This window comes from Phlebotomus papatasi, chromosome 2 (genome assembly GCF_024763615.1).
Source record: "Phlebotomus papatasi isolate M1 chromosome 2, Ppap_2.1, whole genome shotgun sequence".
Lineage (NCBI taxonomy): Eukaryota > Metazoa > Arthropoda > Insecta > Diptera > Psychodidae > Phlebotomus > Phlebotomus papatasi.
The window spans coordinates 53509809-53532843 of NC_077223.1; the positions used below are offsets into that span (position 1 = coordinate 53509809).

Consider the following 23035-nt stretch of genomic DNA (forward strand, 5'->3'; position numbering starts at 1 on the left):
AATTGTATTACGTTGGTTAGTTTGGCTATATGGATCTATTTGAATCCGACAGCCGTAAAAACTAAATAAAGAAGAAGAAGAAGAAGAAAATCAAGAATAACGGAGTCCCTCATTTTTCTCCTTTTTCTCTCCAACATTTTGGAAAAATAAAAAATCTGTTCTCTTTAATTCAAATTTTAATTAATTACTTTATAGACAACTATACTTTACTATAGTACTATGTACAGGAGTTTTAAAATTGTCAAGAGTAACCGGAAGGGGCATTCATTCCGGTTGCATAGCAATTCTTTTTATCCTTTCTTAAACTACCAATTATTCAGTGTACAAATACAAATTAATTCTTACACAGAATTATGGTTTCCTATCAATTTCCTTCTCTCTAACCACGCACATCCATCCTCTTTTTTGTTTAGAAAAAAAAGGAGTTTGATGTGTGATCATTCAGTTCCGCGAAAGAAAAGTGAGTGATTCGCATACGAAAAATGTCCTTAAAACTTTACACCATAAAAGTTTCTCTAGAGATTTTTTTAATCAATTTTTTTTTAGAGTAAAATTACGGAATATTTTCTCAGTTTCCTCCCACAAGAATAATTTAATAACTTTTTTTTCTTTACCATGTCTCGTCACTTATTCACATTTAGCAACACACACACACACACATCTAGGCCTGCCCATTCACTTTGACACTCTCCGAAGAGCTCTCAGAGGCATGCTTGTTGCAGTAACTCTTGAAATCCTCATCCGAAAGTTGCCAGTTACTCTGCCTAGCACACGGGACATGGATCATTTCGTTGCAACCACGCTCTAAGCACCCTATCGTCGCCCCATTCTTGCCACAGAGAATACAATGGTGCCTCGATCCGCCCCAAACAGCCGCTTCGAGGCCCACCAATCTCGAGCCAATAATATGAACTCCTGGAGCCCATACGATGCAATCCTCATGGAGCCACACTTCCAATGCATCATCACTGAGACGTCCCATTCCGACAAAAATGTCCGGAAAGGCTTCCGTTGCACCATCCGGGAGTGATTTTTTCTTCTTCTTAACACCAGACTGCAAAAAAAAAAAACAAATGGCAACTTATTTTAAATGGAAAAATTTATGAAATTCTGCAAGATTTGAAAAAAAAGAGTTCAGACTAAAGATCTGCGCACGGAGTGCGCACATTTATGCGCGCTGCGCGCAAGCTGATTTTACGACGCAGCGCGCAAAGTATATTTTATGCGCGCAGAAAGCGGGCAGCAGCAAAAATTTTCATGCTCGCAGCATTTATCTTTTACATTTTTTTCATATTGAGATGAATAATAATAATAATTAATTAATATTATTATTAATTTAATAAATTATTTTTAAAATCAGTCCAACTCGCGCCCCGATAGCGATAAGTGGTTGAAAATGATGATGATGATGAAATCAATTCTATAGCAGATAAGAAGAGATTTATCATATATTTCATTTATTTTTTAAAATAATCCTGCTACTAAAACCCAATATCTATCTATAATAAATAGGATTGAATTTAGAAGAAAAGTTCATTAATTTTAGAAAAATGGATTTGATTTTAGAAAATTTGAAGATAGAAATTTATGTCGACAGTTTTTATAAATAAATATGGGAGACCGGAGATGTTAGGAACAGGGTAGTTTAAGACACGGTGGATTTTTCTTTAATTATTAAAATAAATGGAACTAATGCACTACGCAATCATGGGTAGCATTAAGATCTATCTTAATAAGAATAATGGATATTCCCAGTTTTATTGCATTGATTCTATAAACAATTCTTTAAAAATTGATCAAAATAGTAGGTTCTGATGTTGCAGTTTTCCTCTTTGTGTTTTATACTAACTATAAATGAACAAAATTTTATTATCTCATTAGCTTACAAAGTATTTTTGGAAAATATTTTGAAAAAAAGTTATAAAGATTATGCTCTATTTTTAATACTTTAAATAACAAAAATACACGTGGGGATGTTTGGTCTTTTCATTTTCTGTGAAATTTTAGGTGCAGCCAAGGGTGAAGCGTAGATCGTTTGGCTGTCAAAGTAAGAGCGACAACGATGTGCTTTTGCAAAATTCCCTCTTCCAAGAAATTACAAATTTTATGCCAGAAGAAAACCGCGCCCCGAATATCCTTATTCTTGTTCCTCTGTGCCCAAGATCGAGGATGTTAGGGACAAAATTACACATTCAACATTCCCCTCTTCCATCGAATCCTTTCATTAAAGTAAATACTTATGGGTATTCTACGGGTAATAAAAATTCTAAAACAGTTTACTGGCCCCCTTGGAATAATATTTCAAAGAGAAAACACGAAAAAAAAATGTCCCAAACATCCCAGGTCTCCCCTACTTGATTTTATCTGTCCGTAAGAAAAATGTTAGAGTTCTGTTTTTAATCGAAATATTAATTCCTACTCTTTCAAAAAGAAATAAATCAATAGCACTTGACAAAAAAGACAATTATATGTAGACAATACCAGTGTGAAAGTGTAAGAGGTAAAATTTTAATCGATTGAATTTCACTAAATTTAAAAGTTGTTGGAGTAGCATTAGGACTAATTTTAGAAACTCCGTATGATCAATTCTAGATACCCTCTGGGATGATTTTATTAATAGAATACCTTATTTTAGAAATTTTTAGATTGATTTGAAAAATTTTCCAGAAACAACCAGAAAACGTAGTACTGTCGAAATTGTGCACAAATCCCGCACTACCTCAGAACAAAGCGTGTAAAGTCTGTATCTTCGTCTCCTTTAATATGAAACGGTTAAAATTGTGCACTAAAATTCTATAGTTTCTGCTTAAAAAAAATCTAAATTGTGTGCAAAACCTACACAATCTTAGTATAAAATAATTAATATAGTGAATAATACTCGCACAGCTTAAGCATAAAATGGTAAAGATTTTGCTAAAATACACTGTTCAAGCAGAGACTGTTTAACTAACGGTTTCATGCTTCAGCAAAATGATTAATTAATCTTTTATGATTAAGCATTGTGAGTTTTATGCACAATTTAACCGTTTTCTGTTTAAGCTGAGCGAATTTTATACACAACTTTGTCTAAGTTCAGTATTTTTCGTACCTCTACGGACGATAGGGACAAAAATAGCTGAAAAATTTAAGAAACTTTTCTCACAACATCAATGAATGCAAATTTTCACAATTTTAAAAATGTTAATGTGAAGGACGATTTATACATCAGGTATATACCAGTAACAAAAAATATTTCGTGAAACCATTCCTTAATACCTAATTTTTCCCCAAACGTGCGACTTTTTTCGGAACAAACATAAAAGTGTAAAGAAGGACGAATCCACAGAGAAACTAAATGCTTTTTCTGGAAACCGGGAACTGAAGCCTTTTTATTGGTTGGTATTACCTTCTTCAGTCTCAAATAAAATGTTTGTAATAAAAATGCAAAAATAGAGCTTGCGCGCAAGAAAAGAAATTGCGCGCAAACAGTGAATCTTGCGCGCAAAAGTAGAAAAAGTCGAAAAATCGCGCAAGCCCGCCCTCGCCCCCGCGCAAGATTATTCCGTGAGCAGATCCCTAGTTCAGACTCCTCAACAAAATTTTCACTTCAGTGATAAGCCCAGATAAGCTTTTGGTAGTTGAGATTCTTTAGTAGTTGTAGTATTCTTTCTTTTTGTAGTTGAGGTGACTTTGAAATGCGTGCAAAACTCGGAATGCTTGCAACTCGGAAGGCGTAAAAATTCGATTATGAGTTGAATTTTGGGTGTAATGCCTTTGGCACACCCTTTAGTTCGGTATAATTTCATGAAATTGAAATTAAAGTCCCTTTATTTCTCAAATGATTGGCAAAGTCTATCCCACTCTTTCGGTTTCGAAATTGAATTGATCTAAATTTAATTTAGTATGACGTTTAAAAGAAGAAGAAAAGTGCATAAGAGCAGGATAGACACATGCAAATCTTTTAAGGAAGAAAAAAATGTTAATTTTAATTTTCCTGGTCTAGAAGGTGTTCCAGAGCCATAAAGAATAGCATTGAGTTAGTGTTCCTGTAGGCCGAAATGGATAAAATTGGCTCGACGCGATTCTTTACCCCCAAAATTCTATACGTAATCGAATTTTCAGGTATTTTGAGTTGCAAGCACTCCGAGTTGCATGCATTTCGAGGTTACCTGTAAACCGTAAAGGATCTCAATTACCATAAGCTTATCTAGGCTTATCACTGTTTTTGATTATAAAAATTATAACGGCGTTATCACACTTGCACATTAAAATTTTAATGTGATTCACATTAATTGTGGCTTGTGTGCGTCCAAATATGTTATGTGTGTCTTTGAGTCACTTAATATTTAGGATTTTTCTATTTAATTGATAAAGAAGTGGACTTGGCCTGCAAAATTAAGTTTAAATTTACCTAAAGCATAAATATTTTTCACGTTAAAGAATTAAAAAGAAAATCGCATTAATGCTATAAATCAATTTATATCAAATTTTGCGGGCCAAGTCTACCTTTTTATCAACAAATAGATCAAATTTTGAATATAAAATGATTCAAACACACAAATTACACATTTGGACTCTCACCAGCAACAATTAATGTGAATCATATAAATATTTTAATGTGCAAGTGTGATAACACAGTAACTCAGGTTAGCGAACATCGAGGGAGGAGTGCCACCCATCATTAGAAAGGTCTCGACCAAAGCTGCAACATACTAAAATATAAAGAAAAAAACTTCGTCTAGTTTTCGTAATATTCGACATCGAATTTTCGAAACTCGATTTTTCAATTAATCAGACTTTCGACAAAATCGGATGAAGTCGAGGTGTTCAGAAAGTTGTAGCATTTAACAAGAACTTTTTACGTTTTCAATGCCCCTACAATTTTTCCTAATTCTGCTTATAAGAACTAGAGATTATGATTAAAAATATAAAACATAACATCAAAAACAAAAAAAAATAAATAAATTTTCAGTAATTATAATGGGAAAATAATTTTTGTAATCAGCACACCAAACAATAAATTATTATTAGTCTGCGAAAATCTCTTTAGAATTTCGTTCTATGTATAGGGTAAGTGTGCCAAATTCCAGGCAGCTTGCAATTTCGGCCGCCTTTTTTGTTCCTCGAATTTCCATGAACTTTTAGATTTTATGTACTCTAGAGATTATACAATGCAAAAGAATAACAAAAAATGTAGCTTCGACAAACGAGATGACGTGAAAAAAACATTCGAAGAATTCCTGAAGGGCAAGGAACTATGAGAATGAAGGTGGCCGAAATAGGGCACCAAAACTATGTCTATATTTTTATTCATTTTAAAATGTATTAAGAATGATTTTAGAGTAAATAAAGACGGTAAGCTCTTTACAAGGTTTCAAGCAACACTCTTTCAGAAGAAAGAATAAAAAAAATCAATTTGTATTAAAATATTACATTTCAAACTTGAGACTTTGACGCTTGCATGCAACTATGCCGAAATTTGGCACACTTACCCTACCTCTTAAGGAAAATTTTAATAATTGAATAAAAGAACTTTTTGTAGAATAAGGAAGGGAAAAAGGGTTACTCAAAATCGAAAATTTGTGTCCATATTCCGTTTATTCCATGGTATTCCAATGTGATTCTAATGACTCCAAATGTGTGATTCTCTTAATAAATTCAATTCGGTATTCTGTGATTCTCAACTTATTCCATTCTGTGATTCTGTTTATCTCCGATATCTTCGACTTTATCGAATTTCAGATGTTGCTAAATACGATTAAGATAATTTTTGATAATAGGAAGAGCTACAATGTCGCGATGGAACAGGTTTACGAAATATCTAGCTAGAAAGCTTTTCACATCAGGCCTCAAAATAATTAGGGTTAGAATTGAATTTTTTCAAGAAAGTTATTGAAACTCTAAAAACATTATCGGTTAATTCTTGATCAAAATTTCCCGCCATTTTCTTCAAGAAAAAGCCCTTATTAAATTATTGATTTTAAACATGTAAAAAATATTTTTTTATCAGAATTTCCACTCGTTTTTTTTTGTAGAGTGTTTTCGTCTTTGAAAATAAGTTGATATATCATAAAAAAACGACTTGAAAATTAATTTATTGTGAACTTTTAACAGAAAGCTTGCCTAAATCTTCTTAAGAAATTTAAAAAAAAAAACGAAAGGTTTTTTTAATCCTTTTTCCTTAAAACATAAAAGCTAATATTTATTTTTAGAAATCAATTAAATCTGATTACGTGCTATCTGAACCACTTATAATCATCAAAATCGGATTAAAATAAGATTGATTTTGATTTAGAAGCATATAAAGTTTAAAAGCTTTTTTGGTCTCTAAGAACATCGATTTGGGATCCTCAAACTTAAAATGCAATTTCCTGGAACGGAAGGTTACTCAGATACATGAAAAAGCTTTTGTACCTTTTGTTTAAATCCTCCGAAATCTCTTAAACCGGCACAATTTCTCGAAAAACAGATTGTAAATGGATTCCCTTTTCCTTTTATTGATTTTTAATTAAGCTCAAAGTCTAATAATTAAGCTTTTTTTTACAAATTTTTTCAGGACACTTGACTAATTTTTCTCCCGTCTTGTTGAAATCCTGACCGCATCCTTGACTCCAAATAGAGCCTCTTATCAGTCCTAAATAACGGGCACCTAAATATATACAAAATAGTGAGCATAGGACAAATAATGTAGCGTCTCACAATTCACTATTTTGTTCTTGGTATACCGGGGGTCCCTCTTAATCGCATTTGCTGTCTGGGTCTTTTACCTTGTATCCGCCACTGGAGAAATCGTATATCTTTTCGTATGAGACATAGTGTAAGTGTGCCAAATTTCGGCATAGTTGCATGCAAGCGTCAAAGTCTCAAGTTTGAAATGTAATATTTTAAATACAAATTGATTTTTTTTATTCTTTCTTCTGAAAGAGTGTTGCTTGGAACCTTGTAAAGAGTTGACCGTCTTTATTTACTCTAAAATCATTCTTAATACATTTTAAAATAAATAAAAATATAGACATAGCTTTGGTGCCCTATTTCGGCCACCTTCATTCTCATAGTTCCTTTCCCTTCGGGAATTCTTCGAATATCTTTTTCACGTCATCTCGTTTGTCGTAGCTACATTTTTTGTTATTCTTTTGCGTTGTATAATCTTTAGAGTACGTAAAATCTAAAAGTTCATGGAAATTCGAGAAACAAAAAAGGTGGCCGAAATTGCAAACTGGCCGGAATTAGGCACACTTACCCTATTCTACAATTGTTTTTTTTTAGTTGAAAATGTGAAAAAATGTCCATTTTATTAATCTTCTTTGGAAAATTAAAAAAAATGCATACAAATCTGTAATGTACTATGGCTTATCATTATCTATCGCGGAATATTGATTAAGAATGAATATGTAATTTCATTGATTCCAGTGATTCTTGAAGGAATATCATTTCAGATTCTATTAGAATCTTACGAGTGATTCCGTGGATTCTATAGATTCGAACGAAAAAATGTGTCGGTATTCCAAATTTGTGTAACCCCTTGGGAAGGGATCAACTTTTCACACAATTCAAACAAAAAGGTTTGGAACAATTAAGTAGATTTTTTGTACCTTTTAAAGAAGCATTAATACCATAAAAGACTTTCCTTAAAAAATATTCTAGACTTACCGTGGAGGCTCCAGAATCAGCATTAGCTGTCTGTGCAGCCACAACAGGCAGAGAATTCGGATTACGTTGAATCATTGTGCTTTTCGTGCGTTTACTCTTGAAGTCATCCATCGATGGTTCCACCTGACTCAGCTGGAAGTCTTCACAAGTCGTGGATACTGTATATGGCCCAAAGAGATCCCCGAGGCCCATTTTGTGCGGTCCAAATTTGCAAAAGACGCACATCCAAGTGGCATCTGTGGTGTCTGCATCGTACTTTGTGCTCAGTGTACTAACATGCAATCCCCGAATCTTGCGCCTCTCGTTGCTAGCATGACTATGGAGACGCCCCTTACCCTTCTCACCATCTTCCTCCGTTTGCGGCGTATTGATCACGCACGCCACCCCGTTGCCTCTCACCTGAACGTAGGGACCACGGAAACGGGGCGTACTACAGGTGGTGTCCGTGGCAGATGACTGTAATCCACCCTCCTCTCTCAGCGGCTTCAATCGTGGCCGACCCTTTTTTCGCTTCACTGCCCCCTTGTCAGCCGCTTTGGCTGCCATTGGTTTGCGTCCGCGACGTCGTCTCTTGGGCTTCGTCACGTCTTCATCCTTGGATAGAGCACGCTTACGGACCGGCTTAGGGCCCGATTTACTTGTCGACGGAACCACCTCTTCGGGTGTAACATTAAGAGAGACTGCTGGAAAGCAGAAAGTATAATAAAAAGATTTTAACAAAGTTCTTTTTTACTTTTCCAATTTTTCTTTTTAATCAAAAGTGCCCCACGAGTAACTGTACAGTACCGTACTACAATATCAAAGAATGAGTGAATTTTTGTCTTTGAATGAGTTCAAAGTTTTGTTCGACTGTGGCGCCCCTACCGTTGATCCTACGAAGATCAAATGTTCTTAAGAAGTTGAAACACTTTGTGAGCGATTACATTTGCGCCCTCACTCATCAAAATCGGTCAAATAGAACCTGGGATATGGGGTTTTGCATTTAGGGTAAGAGCTCATAATTTTGGACAGTTTCTAAATTTGGACACTTTGAGGGTAAAATTGAACACTAAAAATAAATAAATTAAAATTATGGATTTTTATTTCAATATTTGATGAATAATGAATTTTATCTAAATATTTCGTCGGTTGCCTCAGCAACTGTGCTAACTGCATTTGCTTTGTGTCAGCATTCGTTGTAAGCAACGCATCGCTGCGCGGCGTTTGCAATGAATGCAGACACAAAGCAGATGCAGTTAGCATAGTTGCTGAGGCAACCGACGATTTGTTCTTTTTGAATGATTTTAACGCTAAATTCGTTAAATTTTGAATATGACTTGAGTTAAAATTGCTTTGTTGAAACTTCAGTGTGAGCGAGTGCTTACGAAATATATCACAGAACTTCGTGTTTACTTCAGTCTTATTTAGCTGTGGTGAAGTACAGTAGATTCTCGCTAATTCGGCTCTTTTAAAATCGGGCTACTTTTTAATTCGGGCAGCGGTTACATTTGAAAAAAGTTTGTTGTAATTTTTCAAGTTTGATTATGATTATGAAATGAATCAAATATGCTCAAATTTGGCATGGTTTTTCTTAGTTTTGATGTGATTTTACATTATTGAGGGATTTTCATGCAATTTACGTTATAAATATATGAGTGTGTAAACTCAATATCTATATGCACATTAATAAAAAATCGTTACACTTCAAAAAGTTTATCGCCCGAATTTCTGTCTAATTCGGCTGACATTTCGGTCCCATATGCCCGAATTTGAGAGTGTCTACTGTAACTAATATTTTTTCCTCGCTTTTTAGCTGTGATTCTTTACAATCTCAGCTTTTGTGGTCACAGGTGACATGCGACCTCGTCAGATTGGGCCCAAATTTTTGATTTACACGTTTTGACACTCATAGATCACGAATATCATATGCGTCAAAAATCGAAAAAATCGTCCGTCCGTCCGTAGTACAACCACTTCTGGAGAGAACGGAAAGAGATATCGACAAGCGGTTTTCGGCAAAAGGTTAAATGTCGATGGGTGGCTAGAAGTAGGTGATGTCAGATCCACATCCCACTCCCCACTCCCTTCCACCATTTTGGAATGCCCCCAATTTTTTTTTCAATAACTCAGCCCCTATGGCATCGATCGATCTCAAATTTTAGTATGTTATAGATGGGCCTAAGAGCTTTCGATCAGTAACAAGCTTAAGGTACTTCGACCCTCCTGACCTGAGCTAGTAGAAGGGGTCAAAAATTGAATTTTCAAGTGGCCATATCTCCGGTTCTATTTATATGAATTTCTAAAATTTAGGTGTTCTGGAAAGCTCTCGAGGAGTACTATAACCCTTGTGACACCCCAATTTCATATGATTTTATAGAAAGTCCGATTAATAGAAAAATCGATTTTCGATTAATCGATTTCGACTATTTTGAAAACTAGATGATGCTTTTTTCTTTAAATTTCAGTATGTTGTAGTTGAGGTCGAGACCTTTCCAACAGTGGGTCGCACTCCTCCCTCGATGTTCCCTGACCCGAGCTATAACCAAAAATGTCATGACCGGACTGCATTTTTGGTGTTTCTGAAGCAATTATTACAAAATTTTAGTTTATATCTGAGATCAAGATATTTCTAACGATGGGTCCCATCCGTCTCTACTCCAACCCACGATACCCCGACCCTTACTATATCCATATGAACCGAACTCTATCTCTAATGTTTATTAACTGATTTTAATGAACTTGACTTTCTTTTGTTGGCCTTCCCCCACTCAGACTATTTAAAATGACCAGTGATAAGCCCAGATAAGCTTATGGTAGCTGAGATTCTTTACAGGTGACCTCGGAATGCGTGCAACTCTCGGAGTGTGCAACTTGAAATACGTAAAAATTCTATTGTAAATTGAATTTTGGGGGTAAAGAATCGCATCGAGCAAACGGTTCTCCCGCCACCGAATTGCCCCCAAAATTCAATTCACAATCGAATTTTCACGCATTCAGAGTTGCAAGCACCCCGAATTGCACGCATTTCGAGGTCGCCTCGTCGCCTGTAAAGAATTTCAGCTACCATAAGCTTATCACTGACTGGTTTTATTACGTTTTATCACAGTGAAAATGTATTTTCCGGTTTTTTTGGTTGCTCGCACTAAGAGGAACTCGAACTCACAACACTGTGAGTTAAGACGGGGATCGATCCGCCCAAGAGCCAACGGTCTTGTCTATTGCGCCACTGAGATCCCCTCAGAGATCACCACTGAGATAGGAATTAAAATGTTTTTTGTTTTGCTTTCAAAAGCGATATTCTAATGCCTTTATCTTAAGGAATCTCCGGTTGTAAGGGGCCCGAATTAGGTCGTCTTTAATTTAACCCTTTAAGGACGAATGGGACCCCGGTGTTCCAAAAATAAAAACTAATTTTTCGGACTATTTTAAGGACAAAATATCTTTCGATACACAGTAAAAAAAAATTAACACTATTATAGTGTGCAATCTTTCACATCACTATTATAGTGTTAAATTTGGAAAAAGTGTTTAATTTAAAATTATTTAATTTAAAGTTGCTGAATTTCAAGATGTTGAATTTGGTATTGTTGAATTTTTATGTGTAAATTCAAAAATTGTTGAATTTTGTTTATTGTTGAATTTTCTTTTCATTTCGAAGATTTTGATTTTTTTGCCTTTTTAGACATTTTTATTGGTTTTTCCTGTACTCGAGATCCCCCCTGATGCGAAATGATTACATCTGATGCTCGGATTTTCACGATATCCTTATTATGCATATAAATATTTGATGTTCTATATGACTTTTGCCCAATGAAAAGAATCTCGACTAAAGTATAAGTCTTAATTGGAAATTCACCAATTTTTACACAACTTTTGTTTAAAAATTCAACAACTTTTGTCTCAAACTTCAACAACTTTTGTTTAAAAATTCAACAAATTTGATTGAAATATACAAGGCTTCATACTATAATAGTGTTAAAAATTATGATCAAACTATAATAGTGTTAAATTTTGATCATGTGACAAAATATACCATAAAGTTGTGTATTTTTTCACACTATAATAATGTGAAAAACTGTAATCATACTATAATAGCGGTAATTTTTAGAATTTTTCAATAGTTTTAAATTACAAAACATTGTTGAAATTTTTTTATGACTATAATAGTGAGAAATTTTACACAGATCGCAATTAAATAATTAATTTATCCGATTTCACACTATTATAGTGTTAAAATTTTACACATTTTCAAATATAACAACGTTGGTGAAAATTTTTCAACTGGTAATTTTCAATCACGTGACAATAAATTATCAAAATTTTGTGCATTTTTTAATCATTTTTAAATTAAACAACAAAAATGATCGATTTTGCACTATTATAGTAGTAAAATTTTACACATTTTTTTACTGTGTAGTCAAATAAGTTGTTTTTGTTTTTGGGACACCGGTGTCCCACTTGTCCTTAAAGGGTTAAAAGACAACGTTTTCAACTTTTAACATTTTAAAATGAGATTGTTTTAAAGTGGTACAATATTTTAACACAGAAGTGAATTTTATTCAAGGCTAATATTTTTAAATATTTAATTAAATTTATTAAACATTTTTAAACTAAAAAAATACGTTTACTGCGGGATGAGCATTTCAATTTTACTTTTGTGAACAATTTTTAAAATGTATTCTAGGAATAGAAAATATATTTCAATATAATTTTTTAAATTTATTTTTCAAAATTTTGTAATAATTCTAATTTATTTTGAATATAAAAAAGTTCCAATTCAACTTTTAAAATTAAAAGAAAAATCCTTTGAGCATAAAAAGATATTTCTTCTAAATTTATTTAGTATAAGGAAACGAAATTCTGATTTGTTTTATTTTATTTTTTATATTTTTAAAAGGCATAGTCTTTCGTCAAATTATTCCAGTTAATTTTGTTTTTTTTTTTAATTTAAAAAATAGAAAAGGGAGAAAATGCATTATTCCTCAACCGATTTACACAAAAATAGTTTCATTTGAAAGGCCTTAGAATTCTGGATAAATCAGAATCATTGCAAAATGGTTATGAATCATAATTTTGATTGCGAGTATTTTGCAAAATCTTTTTGATTTTGTCGTCGTCTTCTAGGTCACTGAAAGTGTTAAAAAAGTTTAGGGGAAGGTGGGGCGGTTTAACGACGGGGCAGTTTCAATTTTTGCATATTCTTCTTATCCCTTTGAAAGGAATGGGATAAAACCTTTATGTCATTGAAGAGACAACTGAGACCCATGTATTCTGTAATTTGAATTCTGTAATTGATTTTATAAAACTCTTTCAAAATGAAACTTTTTGTAATGTCTTATTTTCAACAATTTCTGAATTATTGCACTTATCTATCGAAGTAACATAATTGTATTGAATTACCAGTGGTTTTATGATAATTATAAGGTATTTAGCGTTGAATGAATTCTAAGACGGTTCTGACAATTTCAATTTGAGTTCCGAAAGTGCGTGAGGGGCAGTTTCATGCAAGCACACGGAGAAGTTTCCAGTGTCTAACAATTTGCTTTTTTAATCAAAATTAAATTTAAAATGATCATTGAAAACGTTTTGTATCTGTTTTTGTCCATAAAGTTCGAAATTATGGAAAGTAGTATTTCCTAAAAGTTCATAAAAAATTAAAAAAAAAATAATCTTTGAGTGTTTTTTAAGTGCTTAAAAATGATAAATTTAATTGTTTTAATATATTTTTAGAATATTTTCAGGAAGATATTGTAATTTTTTTTTTAGTATCAAAAAAATCAAGACTTTAAAATACTATTATAAAACTGTTATACTAAAAAGGACATGTTCTAAAGCGATATGATGAACCAACAATGTACAGAATTAGCTTAGCACTACAAAAGACATTTTTTTCGTAGAAAAATTTAAAGAAAATTGCTCAATTAATGAGAAATTGGCTTGGAAATATTTGGCGATATTTTATTTTCTCTGTATGATCAATTAGTGTTCAAATTCTGTTATAAAGTTCTTGTTCGATTATATTTTTAGGTTTTAGAGTCTTAGAAGAGTTTAAAATAGTAATTTTAATCAATTTTGGTATGGCAAGTTTCCTATAAATACGTTTTATCTTTCTCAAAAATTGCCTCATATTAATCTTAAATTGCCCCGCAATGGGGGACTTTCACACATTCTGCCTTTCAAGTGAAATGAATTTCTCCACAGTAGACTAATGAAATTGAAGGATTATTGTTATTATTTTTATTAACCCTAAACCCAACTGTAATTGAAAGAATATACAAAGTTTTACTTCTGTTTATCATCTTTTTGCAAAATGGTTCCAAAATCCATTTTGCAATTTAGGGGTGAAACTGCCCCACCCTCCCCTACACAGTTTTGCATGAATTAAACACTCACCTGGTCGATCATCGATTCCTGCAAACATCTGCTCAAGCTTATTTTCCACTTCGTCGAAATGCGCATTTGTCGCTGCTTGACTCTTCTCCCCATTTTCCTGGGTCTTCTTCTCCTGCTGCTTTTCTTTCTCCGGAGACTTTCCTGTCTCCCTAGTGGCTACTGTGATGACTGACGTATCCTCCTCCGTGTTGGCAATCATGTCAATTGTCTCAACAGGTTCCGCATCGTCTGCCCCTTTTCTCCGGCTTCTTCTTCTTGGACTGGAATCCACCCTTTTTTCTGGGGTCTCTGGCGTCTCCGGGATGGCATTCACGGGAACCGTTGGTGGCACAGCAATCCTCGGAAGCTCCACACATGGCACACCCATTTCCTCTTCCACATCCTCTACATCCTGGTTTTCCATTCGACTGGTCTTGTTGGGCTTCCGTTTGCGCCTCTTTCGACCTCCAGTGGAATCCACCGAATCCTCGGTGGACGGTGATATCTGAGCATTTTCCTCCTGGGGCACCGTGAGCCCCATTTCGTGCCCCGTGGACGCAGAACTGAGATCATTGGGCTGATTGACAGCCGGTGGACTAACACTGGGAGCTGGACTTTGACGTGTAGGAGGAGCTGGAGGCTGAATGGGACTGTTACACTTGGGAGCATGATTCTTAATTGTATTGTAGAGGGCTTCTTTGACCAGTTCCACAGGTTCCGAGATATTAGACACCTTGGCAACGTCATTGTTAATTTGCTTAGCATCGCGCACAAATAGCGTTCCTGCTGGACCCATTTCACCATTGTTCTTCTCCTTTGGGACACTCTGAATCACACTGGGAGTATTGGGTGAAGCATTTGTGCAGCTATTTTTCTGCTGAGGTGACTGCAGATTCCTCGGAGAACTGCTGTTCCTCACAGAAGAGGATACTGTTAAGTCCATGGTGCCGCTGAAGGGGGCTGAACTTGGTGGAGCGAAGGTCGGTATTAAAGGATTCAAATCCAAGGGCTGCAAAAGAACCCCTCCCTTAAATAATTCATCCACAAAATTCTCCCATAAGAAAAAGTCATTTCAACTCACATTCTTGTGGTTAGCTGCCATGAAGTTGTAGAGGGTGTCTGAGGGCGGAGGAGTTGGTGTGTGCCAGGTCATGGGGCGCTCATTTGAGAGATGGGCCAGCTGGGGTTGCCGTGGAATGTACGATGGGACCTACAAGAAATCACCCCCCAAAAATCCCATCGTGAGTCTCCCAGTGGCTCAATTTTGTGCAGCACTAGCAGCTCACCTGAAGATGATTCCATGAGGTGGTTGGCGGTTGTCCCAAGCGTCCATGAGAATGACCAGACGACATTGCAGACCCGCGGTTTCCTTCATTCATGCTCCCATGGTTTTCCCACCCAACAAAAGCCTTTTCCACCCACCGCGACGCTATCACACACAGCTAAATGCACTCAAAGACTGTTACACAAGACACAAGGGTAGTTTTTGGGACTGCCGGCGTACTTGGAAATGAGAAAATGGGTGAGTTTTGATCAAAAATTTGTGAGAAATTCTGCAAATTCTCGGGAGTCAAGATGGCCGGCTGTCACAGCACTATCGCGACACCTGCCAGCATTTTTTCCATTGTATTCAAAATTTTGTACATTTTATCAAATTTCTAGTTGTAAGCCAACAGAGACTCTCTAAATCTTCGTTTATTTTATTCCAAGCTAACTATTTCACTTGATTTCTTCAAAATTTTCTCAAAATTTCCGCAAAATTTTACAGTTCTGTGAAATAAAAAAAAATGCCGCGGCGTCTTCGATTATGATTGGCTGCTCTCCATATGCTGTCAGTTTTCATAACCTCACTTTTCCTTGAGGCTGAAGCTTCACTTCAGTGGAAAAAGAAATTCAATTTTTAATCCAAAATCTGAGAAAAATTCATCTCATTTGTAGTTCCACAATGTTCAAGAACAGTTTAAGCAACTCCCAAAGTGTAGAGACAATTTTTTATTAGTTTAATTGTGGTTTTTTTCGGCATAAAACCTTACGAGACTCCCGGCACCATGAGTGAATCTCTTCTACCTGAAATAACGGATAAGGGGCCCCCGGAGGAGACTTCAGGGAGTGTAGCCGTGATTGATGGGGCTCCTGTTGAAACAGAGAAACAAAGTACGACCGAGAAAACTGATTTTGATGAGGATCTAGACTGGAACTTAATTGACGCCGCATTTGAAGACAAAGATAGCGTCAGTCTGGAAAAAGACGCTCAAGACTCTTCCTCACAGAAATCTCAGGAGCTCTTGGAAGAACTGTTGAATGAGGAGATTATGGACTTGGAAAGCCAAACGCCTGAGGAAAAGAGTGATGATTTAGAAGAGAAAGAAGATCTAAAAATTGAGGAGGACCACGGCGAGGGCACCTCCAAAGGGAATGAAGATATTCAGATGGAAGAAAAAGTAGTTTCAGACCTAAGTTCTCCTTCAAAGATTGATCTACCAGAGGATTTTGATGTCTTGGAAGAAGATTTATCAGAAGAGAAAGATATTGATAAAGAAGATCCCGCGAAGAAAACTTTGGCTTCGGAAGGACAAGAAAGCCCAACAAACATCATCAATGCAAAGGATGATGAAATGTTAGACGCAGAAAATTCTGTAATAAAAGAAAACCTTAAGGAAAAGCAAGATCATATTGAAGTAGAGTTCTCACGAGAGGATGGGGAGGTAGTACTTCAAGACATTTGTCCAAAGGACAAAGATTCTGTTGACCAGCAGAATAGCTCAAGAGATCCTGATTTAGGAACAGGATCTCCATCAGATAAAGAAGAGGTTCATCAAGAGGAAAATCTGTCAGAAAAAGAAGAAGATGATAAAGAGACACAGAAGGAGAAAGATTATCAAATAATGGACTTAGAAATTGACCAGGAACCAATTAAAGACACTGAAATGGAAATGGATGAAGTCGGGGATGAAGAATTCGCGGAAGAACTAAAAGAATTAATTGAGGAAGAAGAGAAAATTGTCCAGACCACTTTAGAAATCCCTGAAGAATCTACAGATTTTCCGAACGTACAAGAAAGCACTGAATCCGCTCTGGACCAAGAAGATGAATTAAACAATGAGGAAGGGATTGAGGAGAAAATTCCAGAAGATGAATTGAAAGATTCAGAGGAAAAAAATCCAGTCCAAAGTGTTGTGGAGGAATCACAAGAATCACAAAAAAGCATAATCGCAGACGACAAAGATTTTTCTACAGAAAATCAAAGTAACACAGAAATCATTGAAGAATCGCAGGAGGCTGCCAAGGAATTTATCGATGAATCGCAGGAGGCTGTGAAAGAAATAAATGAACAATCGCAGGAAGCGGTGAAGGAAATAAATGAAGAATCGCAGGAAGCGGTGAAAGAAATGAATGAAGAATCGCAGGAAGCTGTGAAAGAAAATGCCTCAGAAGAAAATAACGAAAAACTCGAAGAAGTAAAGACACCCACTGCAGATAAATCTCCAAAGAACGATGATGACGATGTTGTGCTTATTGAAGAGGATGAGCCTACAGAAGGTGAAAAGTCAAAGGAGCCTCCTGCAGAAGAAAAAGCCCCTGAGACTTCCACGAAATCCGAAAAGACTCCAGTTCAAGCTCAGGAAGAGGGCAAAGTTGAGGAAGAAGATGATGATGTGATTGAGATTCCTGAGGATGAACCTGCACAGGAAACAGAGGAAGTGCCCAAAGTGGCAGAAAAGAAGATAAAAAGTCCTAAGGAACCCCCTTCAGAAACAAAACTCAGCAAATCTGCAAGTGTCACTGAGGAAAATAGCTCAGTGAGCATGGATCTGGAGTCAAATGATGTTCCCAGCGAAAAGACCGATACCATTGAGGATGATTCAACACCCATGGACATGGAAGTGGACGAAACGGCAAATGCTGAGTGGCCAGTCGATAAATTCAAGACCCAGGATTCCATAGAAGAGAAACAGGAAAAGAGCAAACACTATGATTGCATCAATTTGGCATGCAAAAGCCAAAATGGTGAGGAGTTTGCTCCGGCTCAAGGATTCATTGTGAGCTTCTACAGCACCAAGAAGCGCAAGAAGACTCAGTATGTCTGTCAGCCTTGCCACCAAGTGGCCATGGAGAAGATGATGGAGTACTGCAATGTCCTCACAAACCATAAGCCTATCTTCCATCATTTTCCGCAGCACACGGAAGTGGTAGAGATTTCGGACAGCAGCGAAGACTCATCGCCTGAGGATGAATTGGTGCAGACTATGAGGAGGCCCCTCAGTGAGGCAGAAAGACAGCTGATTGAGAAGAATCTGGACGAAGTAATTATTTCAACGATGGAAAAAGTGAAGATCAATCAACAGTTTGAGTGGACAAAGCAGGATCTGGAGAAGAGGTTCAATAAACTGGAAAACTCTCATTCAACGCTGAATGCTGAGTTTCAAAAGATTCAGAAGATTGCCGATGGAATGTTCAAAAACCTCAATTCACGGGTGAGTTACTTTTATTTATTTATTTATTTTTTAAATTTTGCATTGGTCTAGAAGAAAAATAACTTTGAAATTAAATTTTATAAAAATAATAGAATGCACCACGAAGAATATGAAATGTTCCACAAGTAACTGTTTATGGGGTAATTTAATTCGGATTCTCTAATGAAGATAAATTTTAAAGTGTCAATGTATTTTTTTTTTAACCTTTTCTTAAAATTAAAAACGATAAAATGCAAAGTTTCACAAATAATAAACTAAGAAGAATTAAAAATGATACTTTTTCAATTTTTTTGTTTTCAAAACTGTTAACGATGACCTTTTAGATTTAAATAAACCTATAGAAATTTGATGAGCTTGTAGTATGAAGTTTTCAACTTAGAATTTAGAGTCTTTAATTTTGACATTATAGGGGAGAGCCGGCATGTTTGACACTTTTTTATGTTTTGACTTTAAAGGCCTCTACAGTCTATAATTTCATCCCTTTCAGGATTTTGAACATTCGGGAACTTTTGACTTAGAAAAAAAAATCATGAAAAATCTATCTATTCTCTTCTCTACCTATCTTGCATCTTCTTATTCGCTTTCGGAATTTGGACCATTTCGGGATTTTGGCTGCCTCCATGTGTGCCCCTATATTATTGTATCTAATAAAATGCAAGTAATTATGACTTTTTTTCATTAATCTAAAGCGTGTCCCGAATTTATATTCTCAAGAAGACAAATGACTCTCATTAAAAAACTAGTACATACAGTACTACAGGGGACAGATAATCCTAGGGACAGATAATCCTAACCGGCTTATGTAGGTGAGATTCTTAACGTGAGCTAACTCGGAGTGCATGCAAATTCGATTTAGAGCTGAAGTTGGGAGACGCCATTCAGTTATCTTGAATCAAATTCGTGAAATTATACAAATTTTGTATTTAAACCAAAATATCAAAGATTTGGATGGAGTGACAGAAAAGTGTTATATGGGTGAAATGTAGACCAGAATGTTCTCTATAATTTTGCCGTAGAACTTGAACTCATCGATTACTCAGAAGCCAAGATAAGCGAGGTTTTTTGTTTCTTAACTCGTTTTTTCATCCAGAGTGCCCCAAGTAGTCATTTGTTGAACTTCAACTATATCAAAGAATTGTTGTATTTTGCGGGACTTTCCATTTAAACCCCTATTTTAAGTGTCTTGGTGGAGTAGAGGCAGTCAAATTGGCATCTGAGTGATTTCAAAGCGTTATTATTGGAAAAATCAATTTTTTCACACTTAAACGGCAAAATCGGAGTGATAGCGTAGTCTGAGTGGAAAATGATGTATGGACGAAATGTAGAGACAAATGTGCTCTACAATTATGTTGAAGTAATCATCAAAATCGGTTCAGCGACAGTCGAGATAATTGAGGTTATGTGATATTGAAATTGGTTTTTCGACTGTGGCGCCCCTGGTGTTGGTCCCACGAAGTTCAAATATTCTAGAAAGTTGTAGCATTTGGTGAGATCTTTCGTTTAAGCCCTCATTCATCAAAATCGGTCACATAGAACCGGAGATATGATTTTTTGAATTTCGTGAACTTTGATCCCTCATATCTCCGGTTCTATTGAAACCACAGCGCACATACGCACCATTTTGGAAACGTCCTAGACTGGACTACAACATACTAAAATTTCATTAACTTGCACAATGCCGTTTTTGAGAAAAGTGACTTTGAATTTCGATGAATTTTGACGCTATCACAGCGCCACCTGTGGTGACTTTTTGAACTTTCATCTGAAAGTGCTCATTGGGACGAAACCAAAAAGGTAAAATTTAGCTCGCTATGTTAATTAGAACCGGAGATAGAGGCCGGTCAATGTTCGAACTTTGACCCCTTATAGCTCGGGTTAGGGGTTTTAGATCGACTTAAGGTTTTTTTTGTTTGATAGGTATAATCAACGGCTACAACATACTAAAATTTCAGCCCGATGCACAATGGAATTTTTGAGTTATTTAACTTATAAGATTTAAAAATTTTCTTTTTAATAATAGCGCCCCTAGCGGTGGTTTTATGAACTTGCGATGTTAGAAGGGGAAGTGGCATTTCACGAGAGTTTTCCAAAAAGCCCTCACTTTTTAAATTCTGACAATTAGAACAGGAGTTATGGCCATTTTAAGAAATTTTTTTTTGACCCTTATAGCTCGGGTCAGGGGGGTCGGGGGACCTTAAGTTTGGTATTGATGGAAAGCTCTAAGGCCCAGCTATAACATACTAAAATTTGAGCCCGCTCGATGCCATAGGGGCGGAGCTATTGAGAAAACAAAAAAAGGGGGGTCTTCAAAATGGCGGAAGGAGGGGTGGGGGGTGGGGGGTCAATGCACCAAGTTGCAATTTTCACCCGATATATAACCTTTGCCGAAAACCGCAAGTCGATATCTTTTTTAGTTTAGGAGCTATTAAGCTCCAAAGAGCGGCCGGCCGGCCGGCCGTCCGGCCGGGAACGTAACTTAGCCACATATATATTCGTGATCAGGAAGTGGCGAAACGGATTTTGGCCAAGTGGTCGATCGGACGACATGAAATTTTGTTAGGATTATAGTAGGTGAGATTGTTAAGAATCTCACCTAATACTATTTATATTTCTTGAAAGGGTATTTCATTGTGATTCAAATCAACTTTATGGTTTTTTATTCAAGTGGTTTCTCGGCGAAATCTTCGCACCATCTTCTTTATTCCCCTCATAAGGCTCTGGACAAGGTCGTCCCAGTAGCGTACCTAAAGGGGTGCGGGAGGGGCGGCCCGCCCAGGGTGCGATCCTCCAGGGGCGCCGATGTTCCTTTTCGTTTTTTAGACAACTGAACCCTTACCTTTTATTTTTTCCACGTTGAAGTAAAAAATATTTTAATAAAATAGACTCTTGAGTTTCTGGAGAGCAGCTCTAGTCCCTACAATGCCTTTTGTCCTTATAATCTACCAAAATTTTGCGTTAACACTTTTAATTTCTCAAAAGACTTTCTGGAGCGCCCCTCCAGTTCTTAAAATTTATTTCAAAATTTCGCGTTGAAATAAAAAAGAACTTTTACTTCTTAATAAAAAAACAAAACTTTCTGGGGAGCCCTCTGAATCTTAAATTGCATTTTGGCCTTATAATCTACCAAAATTTCGCGTTGAAATAATTAAAAAAAACTTTTAATTTCCTCACGAGATTTTCTAAGGCACTCCTCTAATTTTTAATATGCATTTTGTCCTTATCTATCAAATTTTCGCGTTGAAGTAATGAAAAAGCTTTTTTTAATTCCAATTGTTCTAAAAGCTTTTTTGGCGCCCTTAAAGCTCTCAAAGTGCATTTTGTCCTTATAATTTTTCCAAGATTTCATGTTGAAGTAAAAAGGAACACTTTAAATTCCTTCACGTGCTTTCTGGGGGCGCCTAATATCTTGCAGGACATTCTTGACGCCCTCTTGCTCCTAAAATGCATTGTGTCCTTATATTTTTTCAAGATTTAGCGTTGAAATAAAAAAAACTTTAAATACTAAATTAAAATTGTACTGAAAATATGCACAGCTCAAACATAAGATGGTTCTGATTGTGCATAAAAATCGTACTTCTCAGATATTGTGCTTAAAATTTGCATAGCTTAAGCATGAAACGGTTTGTATTGTGCTGAAAACGCGCACAGCTGTTAAACATAAAAGAATTAAGATGAAAAAACAGTTAAAAATTTAGATTCCATTTTGTTTGAGCTATGCAGGACTTATGCTCAATTTTAACTATTTTATTCTTAAGCTGTGCTCGGCTGTACCGGTTGTGCACCATCTGTTTTAAGAAGTCTAATCGCTACGCATGTTTTCAGAACAATCTTATCAAAATACCATTCTTCAAAAATTTGATTGTTTACTGTTCATCAACATTTAGTATTGCATTCGTTGAAAAGGAGGAGCTTCCACTTTTGCGTTTAACTTTTATTAAAAATAATTAATAAAGTTGAAGACGGGAACAAATAATATAGGTTAAATATGTCCTTTTGGTAAAACTTGTGCTTTCGAACAATTTTTACCGTGGTAAGGGCACCTTCGCGGTACAACCGCACCCCCCGCATAAGTGTCTAGATACGCCACTGGGTCGTCCCCACGATCTCTGACGACTTTCTTCCACTTTCGTGCGAAGTCCTGCAAATCTTTGGCTGGATTAGCCTTCTTCTTCAAGTCTCCTTTCAAAATTCCCCAGTATTTCTCAATGGGGCGGACTTCTGGAGTGCAGGGCGGGTTGACCTTCTTATCTACATATTTGACATTGTTGTTGGCAAAACATTCCAGGGTGGCTTTCGCGTAATGATGCCAAATCAGGCCAAAGTAGAGGAGGGATTTCGTGGCTTTGATACAGTGGCAAAAGTCGTTTTTGGAGGCACTCTTTAATGTAGATATCCGCGTTCATCGTCCCTGTCATGAAAAATCCTTCGCTGCGACGTCCACAAGAGCAGATTTTCATCCAAACCACATATTTCTTCGGGAACTTGTCGTACTCTTTGAACCTGTACTTGCTGGCTACACCCGTATGAGTCTTCGCCGTGTAAAACTGTTGGCCGGGCAACTGAGTAAATTCACTTTTTAC

The 23035-nt window shown here is 36.1% G+C and overlaps 2 protein-coding genes across 5 annotated transcripts in view; one reads left to right on the top strand and one right to left on the bottom strand.

The window, feature by feature from the left end:
- Positions 1-158: 158 nt before the first annotated feature.
- On the bottom strand, positions 159-15814 carry LOC129801662 (uncharacterized protein CG5098). 4 transcript variants are annotated; one of them, XM_055846926.1, is made up of 5 exons: positions 15267-15814; positions 15062-15190; positions 14002-14989; positions 7630-8309; positions 159-1054 (listed from the first exon to the last, which is right to left on the bottom strand). In XM_055846926.1, the coding sequence occupies exons 1-5, from the start codon at positions 15357-15359 to the stop codon at positions 662-664; spliced, it is 2283 nt and encodes a 760-aa protein (XP_055702901.1). In that variant the 5' UTR covers positions 15360-15814; the 3' UTR covers positions 159-661. The 4 variants fall into 4 exon arrangements, with proteins under 4 accessions (XP_055702901.1, XP_055702899.1, XP_055702897.1 ...); XM_055846924.1 differs by having other exon boundaries at positions 7630-8312; positions 15267-15808; XM_055846922.1 differs by having other exon boundaries at positions 7630-8312; positions 14002-15007; positions 15267-15808.
- The window catches only part of LOC129801661 (histone-lysine N-methyltransferase eggless), a 19556-nt gene continuing 12322 nt past the window's right edge, over positions 15802-23035 (top strand). Inside the window, exon 1 of the mRNA XM_055846921.1 lies at positions 15802-18455. Within this exon, the coding sequence (XP_055702896.1) occupies positions 16029-18455 (2427 nt within the window). The 5' untranslated portion in view covers positions 15802-16028. The remainder of the gene's footprint in view (positions 18456-23035) is intronic.